Genomic DNA, 16,871 nt, shown 5'->3' on the forward strand with positions numbered 1-16,871 from the left:
TCAAATTTGTGATAGGCTAACAAGTGGCTCTTTTTGAGTCTCATACCCCAGCATTGGATGGTTACATCATTTTGTTAAATAAATACCTTAAAACATACACAGGGTTCCCACTCTTTCCCTGAAGTTATTTTCCAGGACGTTTTCAGGCGGTACAGACACACGTTATCACATCATACACTAATACATTCCTGTCCCCCTCATACTTTGGAAGTGTTCTTTACTACAGTTGTGACTTGCATTGACCCAGATTGCTTCTATATCTAAAGAGTTCACTTGCCAAAACAGATAACTCTGTTTTGATAAATTTTCAGAAAACTTTTTTATTGTTTACTTGAGATAATATCAATCAAACTGAAGTTGAGTGAATTTGACTCAGTAGAAAAATACATGACAAAATAGAGAAAAAATAAATTATTAGTGTTATTGTTATTATTATCTCAAGTAAACAATAAAAAATGGGTTTTCTGAAAACGGAGTTACCTGTTTTTGCAAATGAACTCTTCATTTATTACTCAGACATTTGATGTGCAATCTATGGCTATAATTTATCTATGACAAATTATTCTGACAAATGTATCATAGAATAATGATATTACATGAAAGATAAAAATATGCATATATAGAAAATATGTTTATAGATCAAAAGATTTAACTGTAAAGGTAATCAAATAATTTGTAATTATTTATCTCTCTCTCTTTCTACAGCTATAGGCTGTTATATACATGTAACATTGTAATAAATAAAAACACAAGTAGGGTGAATAATAAGTGTGCATTGGGTCACAGTGGGCCGTCTTTAAAGAAACAGTAAAAGTGTAAATTTTCATGAAAATAATGAAACTCAATAAAACTGAGTTGCTGCATCCTTGTCAATGATGCACATCCTCCTCCAAGATGAGCCGGGAAGTTTGAGTCCTAATCTATGCCTGTGTTTGCTTCTTTACACCGCACACCACAGCAGCTTTTGACTACGTAATGCTGGGAAAAACCAAGAGCTCCTTTATTTGTGACTTCCACTAAAAAAAACTGATGAAAATAAGTTTGCCAGGGTTCTGACTGATAACAGGTTATTAAATAATGCAAATACTGTAATAGCCTAAATATTCCTTTAAACAATCCTTTTAGGTCTACATTTCCTTTACACTTACTTCTTGGTGTAAGTATTTTGGGTGGAATATACAATTACTTCCTGTAGATGGCGTCCTCCTGTACGAATGCATTCTTGAAATCTGCTGTTAAGATTCCTCATTGACCGTTGCAACATGTCAGCTGGGATACTGTGAATTTCATCCTGAATTCTCTGTTTTAACTCATCCAGAGTTCTTGGTCGAGTCGTGTACACTTTACTCTTGAGATGGCCCCAGGTAGATTTCAAGAATGCATTCGTACAGGAGGACGCCATCTACAGGAAGTCATTTTTAAAAAATGAAAATTCCATCATCGTTTCTTAAATGGCATGTTTTAAGGTTTCAATTACTATGAATAAAATATTTTTCTTCCATCACTCTTGGTTTAATTGGATTGTTAAAAAGTTCCCTCTTTTGTGTCACCCTGTGTGTATATATAAACACACACACACACACACACGTTGCCCAGAAGGACAACAGACATGCATGCACCTAACTTTTAATACGTTTGCATTGACAGGGGGAGGACAAATATTTTTCCAGGATAAGTTAACCTTTTCCAGGACATTTGACGCGTGGGAAACCTGATACAGTAAAGGTGCCACCAAATTTCACATTGGAGAATACTCTATCAAATATGTCAATTCATATGAATATGACTGACAGCTGCAAAAAACAGAAACTAGAATTTATTATGATTTTAGCATGTCTATATACCGTTTAGCACTTCTATGTAGCCAAGATTTCAGTGGACTTGACATGAAGCTGAAAAATACAAAAGTTCAAACCATCATACGGTACATCTGTAGAGATTTATTTTTTAAATAAACATTTAGTCAGTAATGCACAAAACATATGCAAAAAACAGAGGAAAAACAAGAACCAAAGACGAAAAAACAGACACACTCAAAAGTTTAAACTCTTTGAACTGAAAAGTGAGTTAATAACACCAGTTTTTGTCTAAATAAATCAAGTATATGATTAAAATGACACTGATGCCCTGACACCAGTCACTGAGAAAGATTACAGCACATCAGGAGCAATAATAAAGGAATAGGAATAGCCAGGGTCTGGCTTCTTCGCAGCCCTCTATTGACCACTTCAGAGTCAGAGTTTAATTATGGCGCTAACCTAAATATCGCTCCAACTTCAGATGAACTTAAAGACAGTAATGATGAAAAATGAGAGGTCCTTTAATGTGACGGTAGAAAAAAGCATCTGTAGTGTTTGAACCCACAATACCTTGACAACTGACCTATAAAAATAGAAAAAAGGCTTTGATGTTGGTCCACTGCACATACACGTGGCAGAGATAAACTATCATCTGAGCAGAACGGCTCCAACAACGAGGATACAACTTAAACTGGGATCAGAGGAGATAAACGTGGCAGACTTGGGAACCTAAATGTTGTTGCTCCCATTTAAAGTAGCTTCATATCAATGTATCATCTCCTATTTTACAGATTTACTTCTTTCAGCAATCCTGTGTGGACTGTGAAAGAGGGCCATGTAGCAGTAATAAGCATCTCTAATAACACTGATCACTACTATCCGCTTTCTGCAGTACTTCTCTGTTTAAGAGACAGAACTTTGATTTCAGAGCTCTCTGGTGTCCCTCCAAAATTACTCGACCTTTTCTCTCCATCCTTGGCTACTGGAATATTATCAGTTACACAGATTTGGCAAAGGCAGCAAAGCGTTCGACAGTGACTGTAACATTTTCAAAAGCACTGTCACAGGAAACACAGATTGTGATAAGTACCAAAGCAGCCAGAGCATTCAGTTCCAGCGCTTTCCTGGCTGTGAGGTGCCGAGGCAGCAGGGCTTCTCTCTCAGCTCGTCCCTAAGTCTTGCGTCGGTTCTGGGAGCAAACCTGTCTTGAGGTAGAAGACACCAATCAGCTCGCCTAATTAGAGGAATCCCTTATCTCCTGGATGACTCCTTATTGATGACGGCTCTGACTGGGAGGATCGAGTTCAGGTCCTTTCTGTCCTTTAGTATCCGATATGACTGTGCAGACGCAGAGAGATGAGAAGAAACGGGGTCATGAATAACTCATGTGTGGCCCATGGCAGCTTGTAAAAGGAGAAAAACAGGAAGGGAGCACAGGTGCCGGGATTGTAACGTACCTCAGCAAACTCAGCTTTAATGGTATCGAACTTCATCTTCTCATGGACTGCCCTGGCAACGTTATTTCTTTCAAACGGTTCTGAAACACAACGGATCACTGTTGCATTATTGTGGACATTTCCCACAATGACATACCAGTTGATGTTCGGTGGAGGTGGCCATGGAGAGATGCGCATGGAAATGTTTACCTTCCACGCATATGTATTTGTTTGTCCACTCATGAGAATTGGTCTTAGGCAAAGCTCTGGCCTCTCGAACAGAGATCACCTGTTTATCCCATCTGCAATCACAGGAAAAGGTAACAGTAATGTGATCATTTAGCAATTATTAGACTGAAAATAAAAACACAATGAGCAGAGTTGTCAAGCATCATATCAGGGCCTTTACACATTTAAGCAGAGTAACATACAAACTTCACTCAACAAAAAATTTCTATGCAGGCATCAGTTGATTTTATTCAGGGCTGGGTGATATAACTGAAAAATTCATCTAAAAAAAAAAAAAAAGTATTGCTCACGTCTAATGACCTGTTTATGACACACACTAGGGGAAAACAGACTTTGAACTTAACCACTCTCCACCTTCATACAAAAATTAACAAGGACAACAGAATGGTCCTAACCTGGTAGATATTAAATAAAGATCAACAAAACCTAGACAGGCACAGAGATTGACCAGAATGAAACGGCTGCACCACACTAAGGTTAAGGTTCTGAGGTGCTGAATGGACCAGATATCACCGGGCAGAGATCCCTACATGGGTCTCTGCAAGCACCCCAAAAGCCGTGTGCTTTAGTCCATTAGCTGTGACCGTTAAACCAGTCCCCACTGTCCAAAGACTCCACCAAAGAGGTCTTTAAGAGCAGGTCGAGGATCGAAGAGCGAAATGCAGATGAGCACACTACAGAACACCTCACAGCAGATAATGGGGACAGCATTGGAGACTTCATTATCTATCAAACTATTTTCTTATTGCAACTGATAAAATGCCCGCCAACAGCACATACTGCTATAATTTTATTGCACAGACTGGATTTTAGCCTGATTTAGTGCAATTTAAGTGTCAAATGGTAAAGTGGCAAGCAACAGTTTTGCACTCTTATTTGTAACTTTTTATTTTTAATATTATTTCATTTTTATCTAATCTCATTTTCATTTCTTATTTAAGCTGTGTGAAGGGAGTTCACAAAATAAGAATCTCATCACTCAGGGTAACCACTCTGTTTCTGCTGTGTATATAAAAATAAAAGTTCTTGAATTTGGAGCATTTTTATTTTAGTCTAACTAACATGCCTGTCAGGTGATAAGTGGCAAGCAGCAACAGGTTTGCACTCTTATTCTTAATGCATCATGAAAACTTCTCACTACAGCTTTATTTGCCAACAGTCTGTCTTTTGAGTCTAAAGTTTTGAATGCTGGAGTTTCCTTAAATGCATTCAATTAAAAGATCTAAAGACATTTCTGCTAAATTGGTTGGAAAAATGTGCTCCTCATAGTAAACACTTGCTTTTATCAGCAGCAATAACATGTTGCTATGGCAATTTACAAATCTAAGGCAAAAATAAAGACAAAAAAGAGCAAAATACACCCCACATGTGTGATGTGTTTGGAGTGTTTGATACTGTAATGTAAAAGTCTGTGCACGTCTGTGTAGAGTTGTAGTCCAGCTTTTCAGCTCTGGCGTGTCACAGTAACACACATCCTGCAAACACGGGGTAGCGGTATGTCATGTTAATGCTGTGTAAGGCCAAAGGTCCCACCTGCTCCTGCCCCTCAGCCAGAAACATGAAACCAGAAAGGCGGATGCAGGACAGAGGAAGGAGAAGAGAGATGGAGGACTGGGGAGGGAGAAGAAGTTGGCAAGAGGAGCGAGAGATAAGAAATGGGAGCAAGAAAATGAACCACGAATGCATCTGCAACACTAGACTCAATAATGTGATGACAGTGGGAGATACCTGAACTCTGTGGCATAGTATCTGAGAAAGCCCACAAGCAGCTCTCCTAGGGAGGACTGGTTTCTGGAGACATAAGGAGGGACACGTTTGGGACCCTCTGGAACCATGTCGATGTCCACGGAGGGACTGAAACACTCCTAAAAAAATATCAAGACACAGGACTCAAACCTGAGTGACAATGCAACTTAGAGATGTTTGAAAAGGTTTGCTGTCTGTAAAAATGTGAATAAAGTGAATAATAATCTCAGGTGGAGGGTTACAGCAGGAATGTCAAATATACATAAAAGGCTTTGTCTGTAGAATTTCACTTTTATCATTATTTTTTTATCTGTTTACCTATTACTAAACTTCACTAGCAGCACTTATGACATTTGCTCTGGATGAGAAGGTCAAAAAACAGCTGAAGTGTTGCTCAACATGATTTAAATGACTGGAAAAGCAATGAAGACACTTACTGGGTAGTCCCTTTGTAGAGAAGGGAGGACAGGGTCTTTAAGAGCTGCAAAAAGCAACACACAGAAGATGAGACTCACCGTAAGTTAAAAAGTACAAATGTGACCAAAAAGGAATTCTTCTTCACATGTGATCGTACTGACTCTGAAGGTAGTGCAGGACCATCAGCACCAGTGTGTAGCTGCTCAGTGTTCCTTTGCTGGCGTCATTGATTTGACTGTGCCGTGCCCATTTCTTGATGACAAGGATCATGGGTCTTATCCTGAGATCAGCTGAGAGAGAAAACAAAACATCAAAACAAGGAGCCACTGCACAGCTTACAGTTAAATTAAAACGCAATGTACAGATACAGTTAGAGCCAACTAAAGCTAGAGTATGCAAAGTATCCAGTAACATTTGTTAAACGACTACTCACATTTTGACAGCAATTAAGTTCTGACAATAAAAACAAACAAACAAAAAAATCTGTTTCTGTGGCCGTTACATGCCTGTAAAAAGACGGTCGCATGGAGCACATGCCTGTCTACGGACACGGCACGTTATTGGTTTGGAAAAAGTCAAACCAAGTCAATATCTGTAGGGGTATTCCATAACAATAGCAACGGCAGGAGTCGAAAGGCCTGAAAACATACGTCATGTTTGCTTTTTTTTCCCATTCCACAGATAATTATCTGGTTTGTTTTGCAGGGTGACAGTGAATGAGACATGCGGTACGTTTACATGGGACCTTTCAGTCTCTTTAATTCCGAATTAAAAAGTTAATTCCGAATAAACTTAATTCCGAATAAATTACCTGGTTTGTTCTGATGTTCATTCCAAATAAACTAATTCCTGTGTACGTTCTATTCATGTATACAGTTAATTGCGCTTTAGTTAATTCCGGTCATTCTGCGCATGCTTGGCGCAGACCTTTGTCGAGTTGCTGTTTCAAAATGACAATAAAAAGCAAAGTGAAAAGCGTGCTTATTAGTTGTTCCTCCGTGTTGTTGGGGAAAAGAAATACCGTGGCTAATGGAGTGCGTTTTCTTCCGGTAAACAGGGATACGTCACGTCCACTCCCTGTCCAATCAGAATCCTTTCCAACGCCCAAGCGTTACAGCGGAATTATGGAAGGGGAAAAGACGTGCAGTCCACGTAAACTTTAATTCGGAATTAATATTTCAATGTAAACTCGAAGCACAAAACTTAAATTCCGAATGAATTAATTGGGAATGAGTTAATTCCAAATAAAAAACTCCATGTAACAATACCCATGATGTCGTTTAAATATCGCTCTCTGCTCCTCACTAGCATTCTTCCATGGATTAGTGCTCCAGCTATACTGAGACAGTGAGCATTTTTAGCGTGTTTTTTTTTCATGCTTTCAAAGTCTATCTTACTCTTGTTGTTTTAATGATCCTGCATACTCTAGCTTTAAAATCAGGCAGAAGAAGTCTGAAAATTTGCTGCCATAAAAGTCCCATTATTACCCACCATAGGCGTAACTCCTCAGAAGGAATGTGTTCCTGATGCCCACTGTGTTGTTGATGTTCAGATCAAACTCCAGATCACTGAAGAATGTAGAATTTGTAGAGAGTCATAAACATATACAACATATTTCTTATTTAATTATTCATTCATTTGATCTACAGGCTGCAACAACAGCTTTGCTCTTACCTGCCTCTTTCTCTGAATCTGAGGATCGGCACTTTGGCTCTGATCAGCTGAGTCCTCTCGACATATGCTAGAAATTAAAACAGAATTTTTTTTCCCATTTTCTGCAAACCTGTAACCTGTTTTCCAATGAGCAAACAGCTCCATCTAGTGGCATCAAAGGGCATCAAAATTGAGGAACAAAAACCCACTAAAAAAGCCCACAAATTATGCAGATATTTTTTTTACTGTTTTTAAACAAAACAAGTGTGTTACATATATTGATGCTACTAGAGGTAAGCAAGTTAAAAAATACCAAGTGAGACACACTTACAGCTATTTCTGAAAATTGCAAAAAAGTTAACAGACACAACTTGATATTTATTAAACAGTTATTACTCACAGAGGGATCTGAAAGCCCTTTGGAGGTGAGAGAGGACACGAATAGGATCAGGTCTTTTCTGAAACGAGAAAACAGGAAACCAGGCAGATGTTGAAGAGGATGTGGGTGTCTGTGATTGTACATTTCACACATGCACATTGGAAGATATTTACAGCACAGAGTTGGAAATACTTACAGTTCCCTTGATGACCAGACACAGATCAGCATCACTGCTTCGGCAACCCAATCCATTCATAGAAGATCCAGTCAGGTAAAGGCGTGCCACTGTGAGAAACACAACTGTTGAATAAAAAACCCACATAGGAACACTAGAACAGATTGTGACTACGTGTTGCATACATACCTGCATAGATGCCTTGTATGTCTTGTTGCAGCTGGGCTCGACACCTCTCTTTGCGCTCCAAATCTGAAGACTGCTGTTGGCATGCTTCAAATAGCTCCACCATCTGACGACTCAGCTGAGGGCACAAACACATGCAACACTGACAACACCAAACGTATCTGCACAGAAACACGCTCTGACTTAATGTAGATCAGCGGCAGGTTAAGCCCACTAGAACATACCTTGTCCTTGGCGTAGGCCTGCAGGCTGTTAAAGCTTTCTGGCACAGCAGGCCCCTGAGGATGGATATCAAACTGTGGACTGGAATAAGAGCGTTCATAACTAGAGGTGGAGGATCTTGAGGACTCTGCCCTCACTTGCTCCAAATGGGGAGGGGGAGAAGGGGCCTGAATCACAGGAGAGCCTAATAATGGGTGGGAGAAGGTGTCGAGGCGTTGGCGCTTCACCATATGAGGGCTGTACTCAATATTCTGCCTCCTAGAAAAAGCAGAAAGATAAGAAAGCAAGTGATGTGAAGACATGGTAAAGGCAAATACTCATTAACTGAAAGTCATCTTACAGAAACATAAGAATGAGACAGAGATTATTCATAAATAAATGTTAAATGATGTACTTGCGGCCGTTGGTCATGGTCGGTGTGTGAGGAGGGGGGACATTAGAGGTGGATCGTGGGGGATTCCATTCATATGGAGGCAACCTCTGAGGTTCAGGGGCATGAAAACTTATAAAAACACACAGGCACATATTAAGGTACAGAATACAAAAGCATCCAACATGCATCCATTTGAAAGCAAAAAATTGTCAAGTTTACAGTGTCTGAACGTTTTCTTTCATTCTGGTGCCACAACGTATACATGAAGACATTCGATGTTTATCGTTCAGCAACTGATCAGCAGTTTTAGAACACATCAGCGTCGTAAAAGTTACTGGCACTTATCTCTATTTGGAGCCAGATCTTCTCATCCTGACCAGCTTCTTTCTGTTTACAGTGTGTGTGTGTGTGTGTGTGAGAAACTACAATGTCTGAGTACAAATGAAAGCAGCTACAGATGACTGTAACAGTTACACACGTGGACAAAATTGTTGGTACCCCTCAGTTAAAGAAGGAAAAACCCACAATTCTCACTGAAATCACTTGAAACTCACAAAAGTAACAATAAAAAAATTTTATTGAAAATTAAATAATCAAAATCAGCCATCACTTTTGAATTGTTGATTAACATAATTATTTAAAAAAACAAACTAATGAAATAGGGCTGGACAAAAATGATGGTACCCATAACTTAATATTTTGTTGCACAACCTTTTGAGGCAATCACTGCAATTAAACGATTTCTGTATTTGTCAATGAGTGTTCTGCAGCTGTCAACAGGTATTTTGGCCCACTCCTCATGAGCAAACAGCTCCAGTTGTCTCAGGTTTGATGGGTGTCTTCTCCAAATGGCATGTTTCAGCTCCTTCCACATATGTTCAATGGGATTCAGATCTGGGCTCATAGAAGGCCACTTTAGAATAGTCCAACGCTTTTCTCTCAGCCATTCTTGGGTGTTTTTGGCTGTGTGTTTTGGATCGTTGTCCTGTTGGAAGACCCATGACCTGCGACTGAGACCAAGCTTTCTGACACTAGGCAGCACATTTCTCTCCAGAATGCCTTGATAGTCTTCAGATTTCATCGTACCTTGCACACTTTCAAGACACCCTGTGCCAGATGCAGCAAAGCAGCCCCAAAACATTACTGAGCCTCCTCCATGTTTCACCGTAGGGACAGTGTTCTTTTCTTCGTATGCTTGGTTTTTGAGTCTATGAACATAGAGTTGATGTGCCTTACCAAAAAGCTCCAGTTTGGTCTCATCTGTCCAAAGGACATTCTCCCAGAAGCTTTGTGGCTTGTCAACATGCATTTTTGCAAATTCCAGTCTGGCTTTTTTATGAGTTTTTTTCAGCAGTGGTGTCCTCCTTGGTCGTCTCCCATGAAGTCCACTTTGGCTCAAACAACGACGAATGGTGCCATCTGACACTGATGTACCTTGGCCTTGGAGTTCACCTTTAATTTCTTTGGAGCTTGCTCTGGGCTCTTTGGATACAATTCGAACGATCCGTCTCTTCAATTTGTCATCAATTTTCCTCTTGCGGCCACGTCCAGGGAGGTTGGCTACTGTCCCGTGGGTCTTGAACTTCTGAATAATATGAGCCACTGTTGTCACAGGAACTTCAAGCTGTTTAGAGATGGTCTTATAGCCTTTACCTTTAAGATGTTTGTCTATAATTTTTTTTCGGATGTCCTGGGACAATTCTCTCCTTCGCTTTCTGTTTTCCATGTTCAGTGTGGTACACACCTTTTCACCAAACAGCAGGGTGACTACTTGTCTCCCTTTAAATAGGCAGACTGACTGATTATGAGTTTGGAAACACCTGTGATGTCAATTAAATGACACACCTGAGTTAATCATGTCACTCTGGTCAAATAGTTTTCAATCTTTTATAGAGGTACCATCATTTTTGTCCAGGCCTGTTTCATTAGTTTGTTTTTTTAAATAATTATGTTAATCAACAATTCAAAAGTAATGGCTGATTTTGATTATTTAATTTTCAATAAATTTTTATTTATTGTTACTTTTGTGAGTTTCAAGTGATTTCAGTGAGAATTGTGGGTTTTTCCTTCTTTAACTGAGGGGTACCAACAATTTTGTCCACGTGTGTATACACACATATAGCAGCATCCAGCTGTGCATAGAGTTTATGAATATCTCAGTGTAAAAATATACATTGAAATCATGAATGAACTCTGGATGTTTTGCCTACAGGTAAACTTTTACTCCTCAGATACTCTGCACCATCTTTTCCTGAATGATTTTGACAATACTACAGGGGTCACTCATTAAACTAATTTTAAAAGAGGAAATTGTGTATCATGTGTCATATTTTGCCATAGTTTTCAATGGGCCTCTACGCTACAATAGCTGAACAGACTTCATATTTGTGGTTTTTGTTGTGTCACTCCTATGAAACATTTCTGGAGTTGCGTCTGCAGACTAAGTTGAAATCTTCAATAGCTTACTTTAGTTTAACCAACAAAGTCTAAGGATATCAAGATTACTATGAAATGTGACAAAGACAATTATCAGAGTTAATCATCCAACTGTTGCAGTTCCACACTAAACACCTTGATATAACAGAATTACTGTCGATGTCAGTTAATCTCCACCGTAGTGAATAAAGTTTACTAACTTTACTAGTACTGATCATGTCTACACCACTTCACTTTGGTCCCTGTTCAGGCTCACCTGTTGACACCTCCGACGCTTTGGTGGTTATAATCGTAACATCTGGTCACGGGGAGAGGCGGGTACAGGCCATTACTGTAGGCTGGCCGCCCCCTCGGTGCAGCGTTGCGTTGGTACATGCTGCGGGTCTTCACGGAGCTCCAGCATTAACTTCTCTGATGTCCCAAAAAAACGACATCAGAGCAGAAGAAGGTCCCAGTGTGAGAGAAACTCTAGCAACACTGCTATCACCTCCCATTTAAGGGAAACGGGATTTTCGCAGACGGTTACTGTTGAAACCGAAACTTACCGGTGATCGGGCAGTGGAGCGAGCTAACGACTGTTAGCTTACGCTAAGCGAGCTAATTTAAACAACAATTATTTAACTGTGGGAATCAAAGGCAGTTCTCTGTGAAGTAAAATGATGGAAACGTCTATAGTAACTAAATCTTAACACGATTAGTCGAAAAATAAACCAATACAAGACGGAAGACTTACCAAATTACATGTCACATGTAAACAAAACTGAAGATGTTAATTTTCCTGCGTTCGTACTTCCGCATTGATACCATGACGTAATGGACTGGATTTAAAGGGGACGTGTTCTCGGTCTCTAAAGGAAAAATCTACTCAAAATAAAACAAAAAACAAGGTGTTGCAGCAATAATATTAGACAGTGAAGCAAGCAAGTTAGTTTATATTGCTCCACATCACACAAACGTTATTCAGAGGACTTCACAAACAAATGTTAAAGCAAACAAACAAAAAACACTCATGCACAATGAGGTAGCAAATCACTTCTTCTGTGTCTAAAGAGTAATAAAGAATGAGAAGTCTTAAGTTGCAAAGTGTCTTTGCCAACAATCTCCCTTCAAACTTTCAGCGAGGCTCTGGTTCTGTCTAAACTGGTTCCAGACAAACTCTGTAGTTGAGCATAAGCTGGCCTCCAGTAAGGTCTGACACCTTTGACCTACTAAAAGCTGTGGGTGAAGTTACACATCTGTGACGTAAGCAGACACAATACTTTCCTATTCCCCCTGATTCTGATAATAACAATGTCACGCATGCTCGTGATTATAGAGGAAAGATGCAAAACACAGTGGGATTGAATTAAATCAATTAAATTAGAAGCACTGAAAACAGTGCAGACTGGGTTGTTTGCGCTGCTCTCCTCCCACCACTGGCACTGAAATAATCTGTACATACTTTCATGTCCATGTCCCTGACATAGATCAGTACCCGCATCCTCTGTTCCTCCTCATCTGGCTCATTTGATAGAACCAGCACCCACCATGACACCCAATCCAGCCACAACAATCATCTCTCCACCTGGTTTAAAATGCTGTCAATCTGCCATTTACTTGCAGCTGATGTATGTACTGTGCAACTCACCCATATTTCTCCATCTTTGTGCTATGAACTGTTTGAACTGAATTATGGCAGGAGGTTGGACTAGTTTAGGGACTTTGTTTTAGGTTAAAGCCCTTTTCTATGTGCTAAAAGTGTGAGAGACTTGATAGGGTTGCTAATCCCTTTTGTACTTTTCTTTCAATAGTGTAGGCTATGTAAAAGCACATTTATTTTGGAGCTTTAAACTTCTGGCAGAAGTCCTCTATTTGTTATATTAATTTCTTTGAATGAGTACCGTCCTCTGCCCTCACTTCCTCCTTTTGTTTAAACAGTGTTTCTTTATTTGCATTAATTGCCTTCTTCTTAATTTTAAACAAAGCTGTACACTTATTATACAGAATGATTAGAAATGACTGACGCAAACTGACTCACTACAACAGTCAAAAAAGTTTTAAAATCATGTCATTTGTAAAATAAATTTGGTTAATCAAAAGCAATAGATAAAATAACTGTCTTCAGTTTACTTTGGGCAACTTGAAGCCCCAAAAGGAGCTGGTTCCAGCAGCATAATGACTAAACACTAACTCACCATGTCTCATCAGCAGATCTGAGACACTTTCCAGGCTTGTACACAGCAAACATATATATTTTAGGCTCAGACCACTCAGAGACTTGCAGACAATAAAAAGGTTCTTCAATTCAATTTTATATTTAACAGGAAGTCAGTGGAGGATCTGAGATTCAGAGTAACGTGTTCTTGAATGAGTTGCAGTTGTATAATGGTTTTATTGGAGACACCACTAAGGAGGGTATTACACTGCACACATAATGAAAGTATACATGAGTTTTACAAAATCTTGTGTGAACACAAAGTTTCTCAGTATGGCTATAATGTTAGGATGCCAGAATGACTTACTGGTGACTTCATTTATTCACAACTCTGGTGTGGTGGCTGAAATTTTCATCCTCATCAATGATAACATCAAGATTCTTTGTTTTTATTGCCTTGGACTTAAGAGAAGTACAGAATGCCTTCTTTCTTTATTTCCACATAGAATTATTTTAGTCTTGTCTTTATTTAGCTGAAGGAAGTTTTGTTGTTTATAACAGTCAGTTGCCTTAGACTGATCTGGGTGTCTGGGTGCAGATTGAATAGAAGGAGCCCAAGAAGTGAAATTTAAATTTAGATCTATGTGACTCTGTGTATACGCCTTAATTTGTTGTGTGACGTAACAGGCCACTGTGTATCCAAATCAGTTTAATTTGAATGTTTGCTGTGAATCAGATAAGCTCAGTAAAATCACCATGACTGCTGTCACCTTATCTGGTTACACCTGTACTTCGGCCTGCTGGTCAGCTGAAAGACTGAATTGTTAAAAAACATTTGAATTTATCAGATTGAAAATGAATTCCACTAAACTCTGGCTGGAAGTGATCTTTTAAAATTGAATTCAGTCGGTTTGAAATTACATTTGATCCTCACTCAAAGTTCACCTGTCATTACATTTATGCTTCACAATTCAAATTCATTTCTTGAAATTCAGATTCAGTTTACTGTCAGACACTTTCATACTATGACCACAAACATATGACACTATAAACTGAATGGGAATAGTTAATTTTCATCGAATTTAAAATGTTAAACTTGATTGAATTTGAACCTTATAATTTGAATCTATTAAACTGAAAATGAATTCTAATCAAGTTGAAACTGAATGTATTACTTCGGAATTGAATTCATTTGCTAAAAAAATATGTTTGCTCCTTAATAAAAATTCAGCTATCTACATTCACTTTTGATGATTCAAAATAGTTAGTTTTTAAAATTCAGATTCAGTTTAATGTCATATAGTGCCAGAGTATTTGCAAAATTATGCGCCATTAGAAACTGAATTTAAATCATTAATCTTTTAATTTGCTTTTCGTTGTTTTTTGTAATAAAAATGTGAATTTCAGTCTTTTAATTTGAATTTGAATTGATAAGACTCAAACTGATTTAAAAAAAAAGTTGAACCTGACAGAATTTTTATTACAAACATTCCATTTGAGGAATTTAAAATTAAATATATATGAGTCAAATTCAATTTGTCGTGGTCCATTTCTCTTCTGATGGACAGCTACGTATGTGACCAAGCCTTATTAATACATCTTCAGATTGTTGTTCCTGGAGTTACTGGCTTTATATAGGTAATTTCTCAAATCCACAAATTCTTCTGGAAGTTCTTCAAAAAGTATACTCACAAAGATCAAGTGTCCATCAAAGGTATTTATGGCAATAAATCATATGCATACAGGACTCATGCCTTGCAAAGACAAGAGCCAACCCAGATAGCAAACTATGGGTGAATCTATGTTGAGACCTAACGTAGAAATTATACAGAAAGCGCAAGGTTGATAAAATGTTGAGTCAACGTTTGCTTACATAGATTACATGTTTGCAAACATAGAGTCAACATTAATTAAACATTGACCTGTCAAACATTTTAATTAAACCAAAATACAATGTAGATTCAATGGCATCTTTTAAACACAAACTTCAATGTTGACAAAATGTTGTTGAATCAACGTTGATCCAACCATCAGTCTTCAACTGTAACCACAATTCAACCTTCTTAACCCTAATTCAACATTGATTTAACATCTTTTGCTATCTGGGTAAAGTGTGATTTATGGTTGAAAAGCAAACGTTGACTCAACATTTTATCAACCTTGCGCTTTTTGTATAATTTCTACGTTAGGTCTCAACATACACACGTGGACAAAATTGTTGGTACCCCTCAGTTAAAGAAGGAAAAACCCACAATTCTCACTGAAATCACTTGAAACTCACAAAAGTAACAATAAATAAAAATTTATTGAAAATTAAATAATCAAAATCAGCCATCACTTTTGAATTGTTGATTAACATAATTATTTAAAAAAACAAACTAATGAAATAGGGCTGGACAAAAATGATGGTACCCATAATTTAATATTTTGTTGCACAACCTTTTGAGGCAACCACTGCAATTAAACGATTTCTGTATTTGTCAATGAGTGTTCTGCAGCTGTCAACAGGTATTTTGGCCCACTCCTCATGAGCAAAAAGCTCCAGTTGTCTCAGGTTTGATGGGTGTCTTCTCCAAATGGCATGTTTCAGCTCCTTCCACATATGTTCAATGGGATTCAGATCTGGGCTCATAGAAGGCCACTTTAGAATAGTCCAACGCTTTTCTCTCAGCCATTCTTGGGTGTTTTTGGCTGTGTGTTTTGGATCGTTGTCCTGTTGGAAGACCCATGACCTGCGACTGAGACCAAGCTTTCTGACACTAGGCAGCACATTTCTCTCCAGAATGCCCTGATAGTCTTCAGATTTCATCGTACCTTGCACACTTTCAAGACACCCTGTGCCAGATGCAGCAAAGCAGCCCCAAAACATTACTGAGCCTCCTCCATGTTTCACCGTAGGGACAGTGTTCTTTTCTTCGTATGCTTGGTTTTTGAGTCTATGAACATAGAGTTGATGTGCCTTACCAAAAAGCTCCAGTTTGGTCTCATCTGTCCAAAGGACATTCTCCCAGAAGCTTTGTGGCTTGTCAACATGCATTTTTGCAAATTCCAGTCTGGCTTTTTTATGAGTTTTTTTCAGCAGTGGTGTCCTCCTTGGTCGTCTCCCATGAAGTCCACTTTGGCTCAAACAACGACGAATGGTGCGATCTGACACTGATGTACCTTGGCCTTGGAGTTCACCTTTAATTTCTTTGGAGGTTGCTCTGGGCTCTTTGGATACAATTCCAACGATCCGTCTCTTCAATTTGTCATCAATTTTCCTCTTGCGGCCACGTCCAGGGAGGTTGGCTACTGTCCCGTGGGTCTTGAACTTCTGAATAATATGAGCCACTGTTGTCACAGGAACTTCAAGCTGTTTAGAGATGGTCTTATAGCCTTTACCTTTAAGATGTTTGTCTATAATTTTTTTTTCGGATGTCCTGGGATAATTCTCTCCTTCGCTTTCTGTTTTCCATGTTCAGTGTGGTACACACCTTTTCACCAAACAGCAGGGTGACTACTTGTCTCCCTTTAAATAGGCAGACTGACTGATTATGAGTTTGGAAACACCTGTGATGTCAATTAAATGACACACCTGAGTTAATCATGTCACTCTGGTCAAATAGTTTTCAATCTTTTATAGAGGTACCATCATTTTTGTCCAGGCCTGTTTCATTAGTTTGTTTT

At 38.7% G+C, this 16,871-nt stretch overlaps 1 protein-coding gene across 4 annotated transcripts; it reads right to left on the reverse strand.

The window, feature by feature from the left end:
• Window positions 1-1,920: 1,920 nt before the first annotated feature.
• On the reverse strand, window positions 1,921-11,882 carry tent2 (terminal nucleotidyltransferase 2). Of its 4 annotated transcripts, none has more exons than XM_022211268.2 (16): window positions 11,805-11,882; window positions 11,328-11,482; window positions 8,657-8,764; window positions 8,265-8,520; window positions 8,044-8,158; window positions 7,876-7,964; window positions 7,701-7,758; window positions 7,322-7,388; window positions 7,139-7,215; window positions 5,809-5,937; window positions 5,668-5,711; window positions 5,213-5,349; window positions 5,018-5,095; window positions 3,446-3,537; window positions 3,257-3,336; window positions 1,921-3,137 (listed from the first exon to the last, which is right to left on the reverse strand). In XM_022211268.2, the coding sequence occupies exons 2-16, from the start codon at window positions 11,444-11,446 to the stop codon at window positions 3,051-3,053; spliced, it is 1,536 nt and encodes a 511-aa protein (XP_022066960.1). In that variant the 5' UTR covers window positions 11,447-11,482; window positions 11,805-11,882; the 3' UTR covers window positions 1,921-3,050. The 4 variants fall into 4 exon arrangements, with proteins under 4 accessions (XP_022066960.1, XP_051806957.1, XP_022066959.1 ...); XM_051950997.1 differs by having other exon boundaries at window positions 11,617-11,868; XM_022211267.2 differs by having other exon boundaries at window positions 11,328-11,868.
• Between the last annotated feature and the right edge of the window lie 4,989 nt (window positions 11,883-16,871).

This window comes from Acanthochromis polyacanthus, chromosome 7 (genome assembly GCF_021347895.1).
Source record: "Acanthochromis polyacanthus isolate Apoly-LR-REF ecotype Palm Island chromosome 7, KAUST_Apoly_ChrSc, whole genome shotgun sequence".
Taxonomy (NCBI): Eukaryota; Metazoa; Chordata; class Actinopteri; family Pomacentridae; genus Acanthochromis; species Acanthochromis polyacanthus.

Bases quoted from the DNA above. Each gene is read 5' to 3' on its own strand.
- tent2 (XM_022211268.2), bottom strand. From the start codon at position 11,446: ATGTACCAACGCAACGCTGCACCGAGGGGGCGGCCAGCCTACAGTAAT. The intron at 8,521-8,656 runs GTACATCATTTA...TGCTTTTTCTAG, and splicing joins ACCATGACCAACGGCCGCAA to GAGGCAGAATATTGAGTACA. The intron at 7,965-8,043 runs GTATGTATGCAA...TGTTTCTCACAG, and splicing joins CATACAAGGCATCTATGCAG to TGGCACGCCTTTACCTGACT.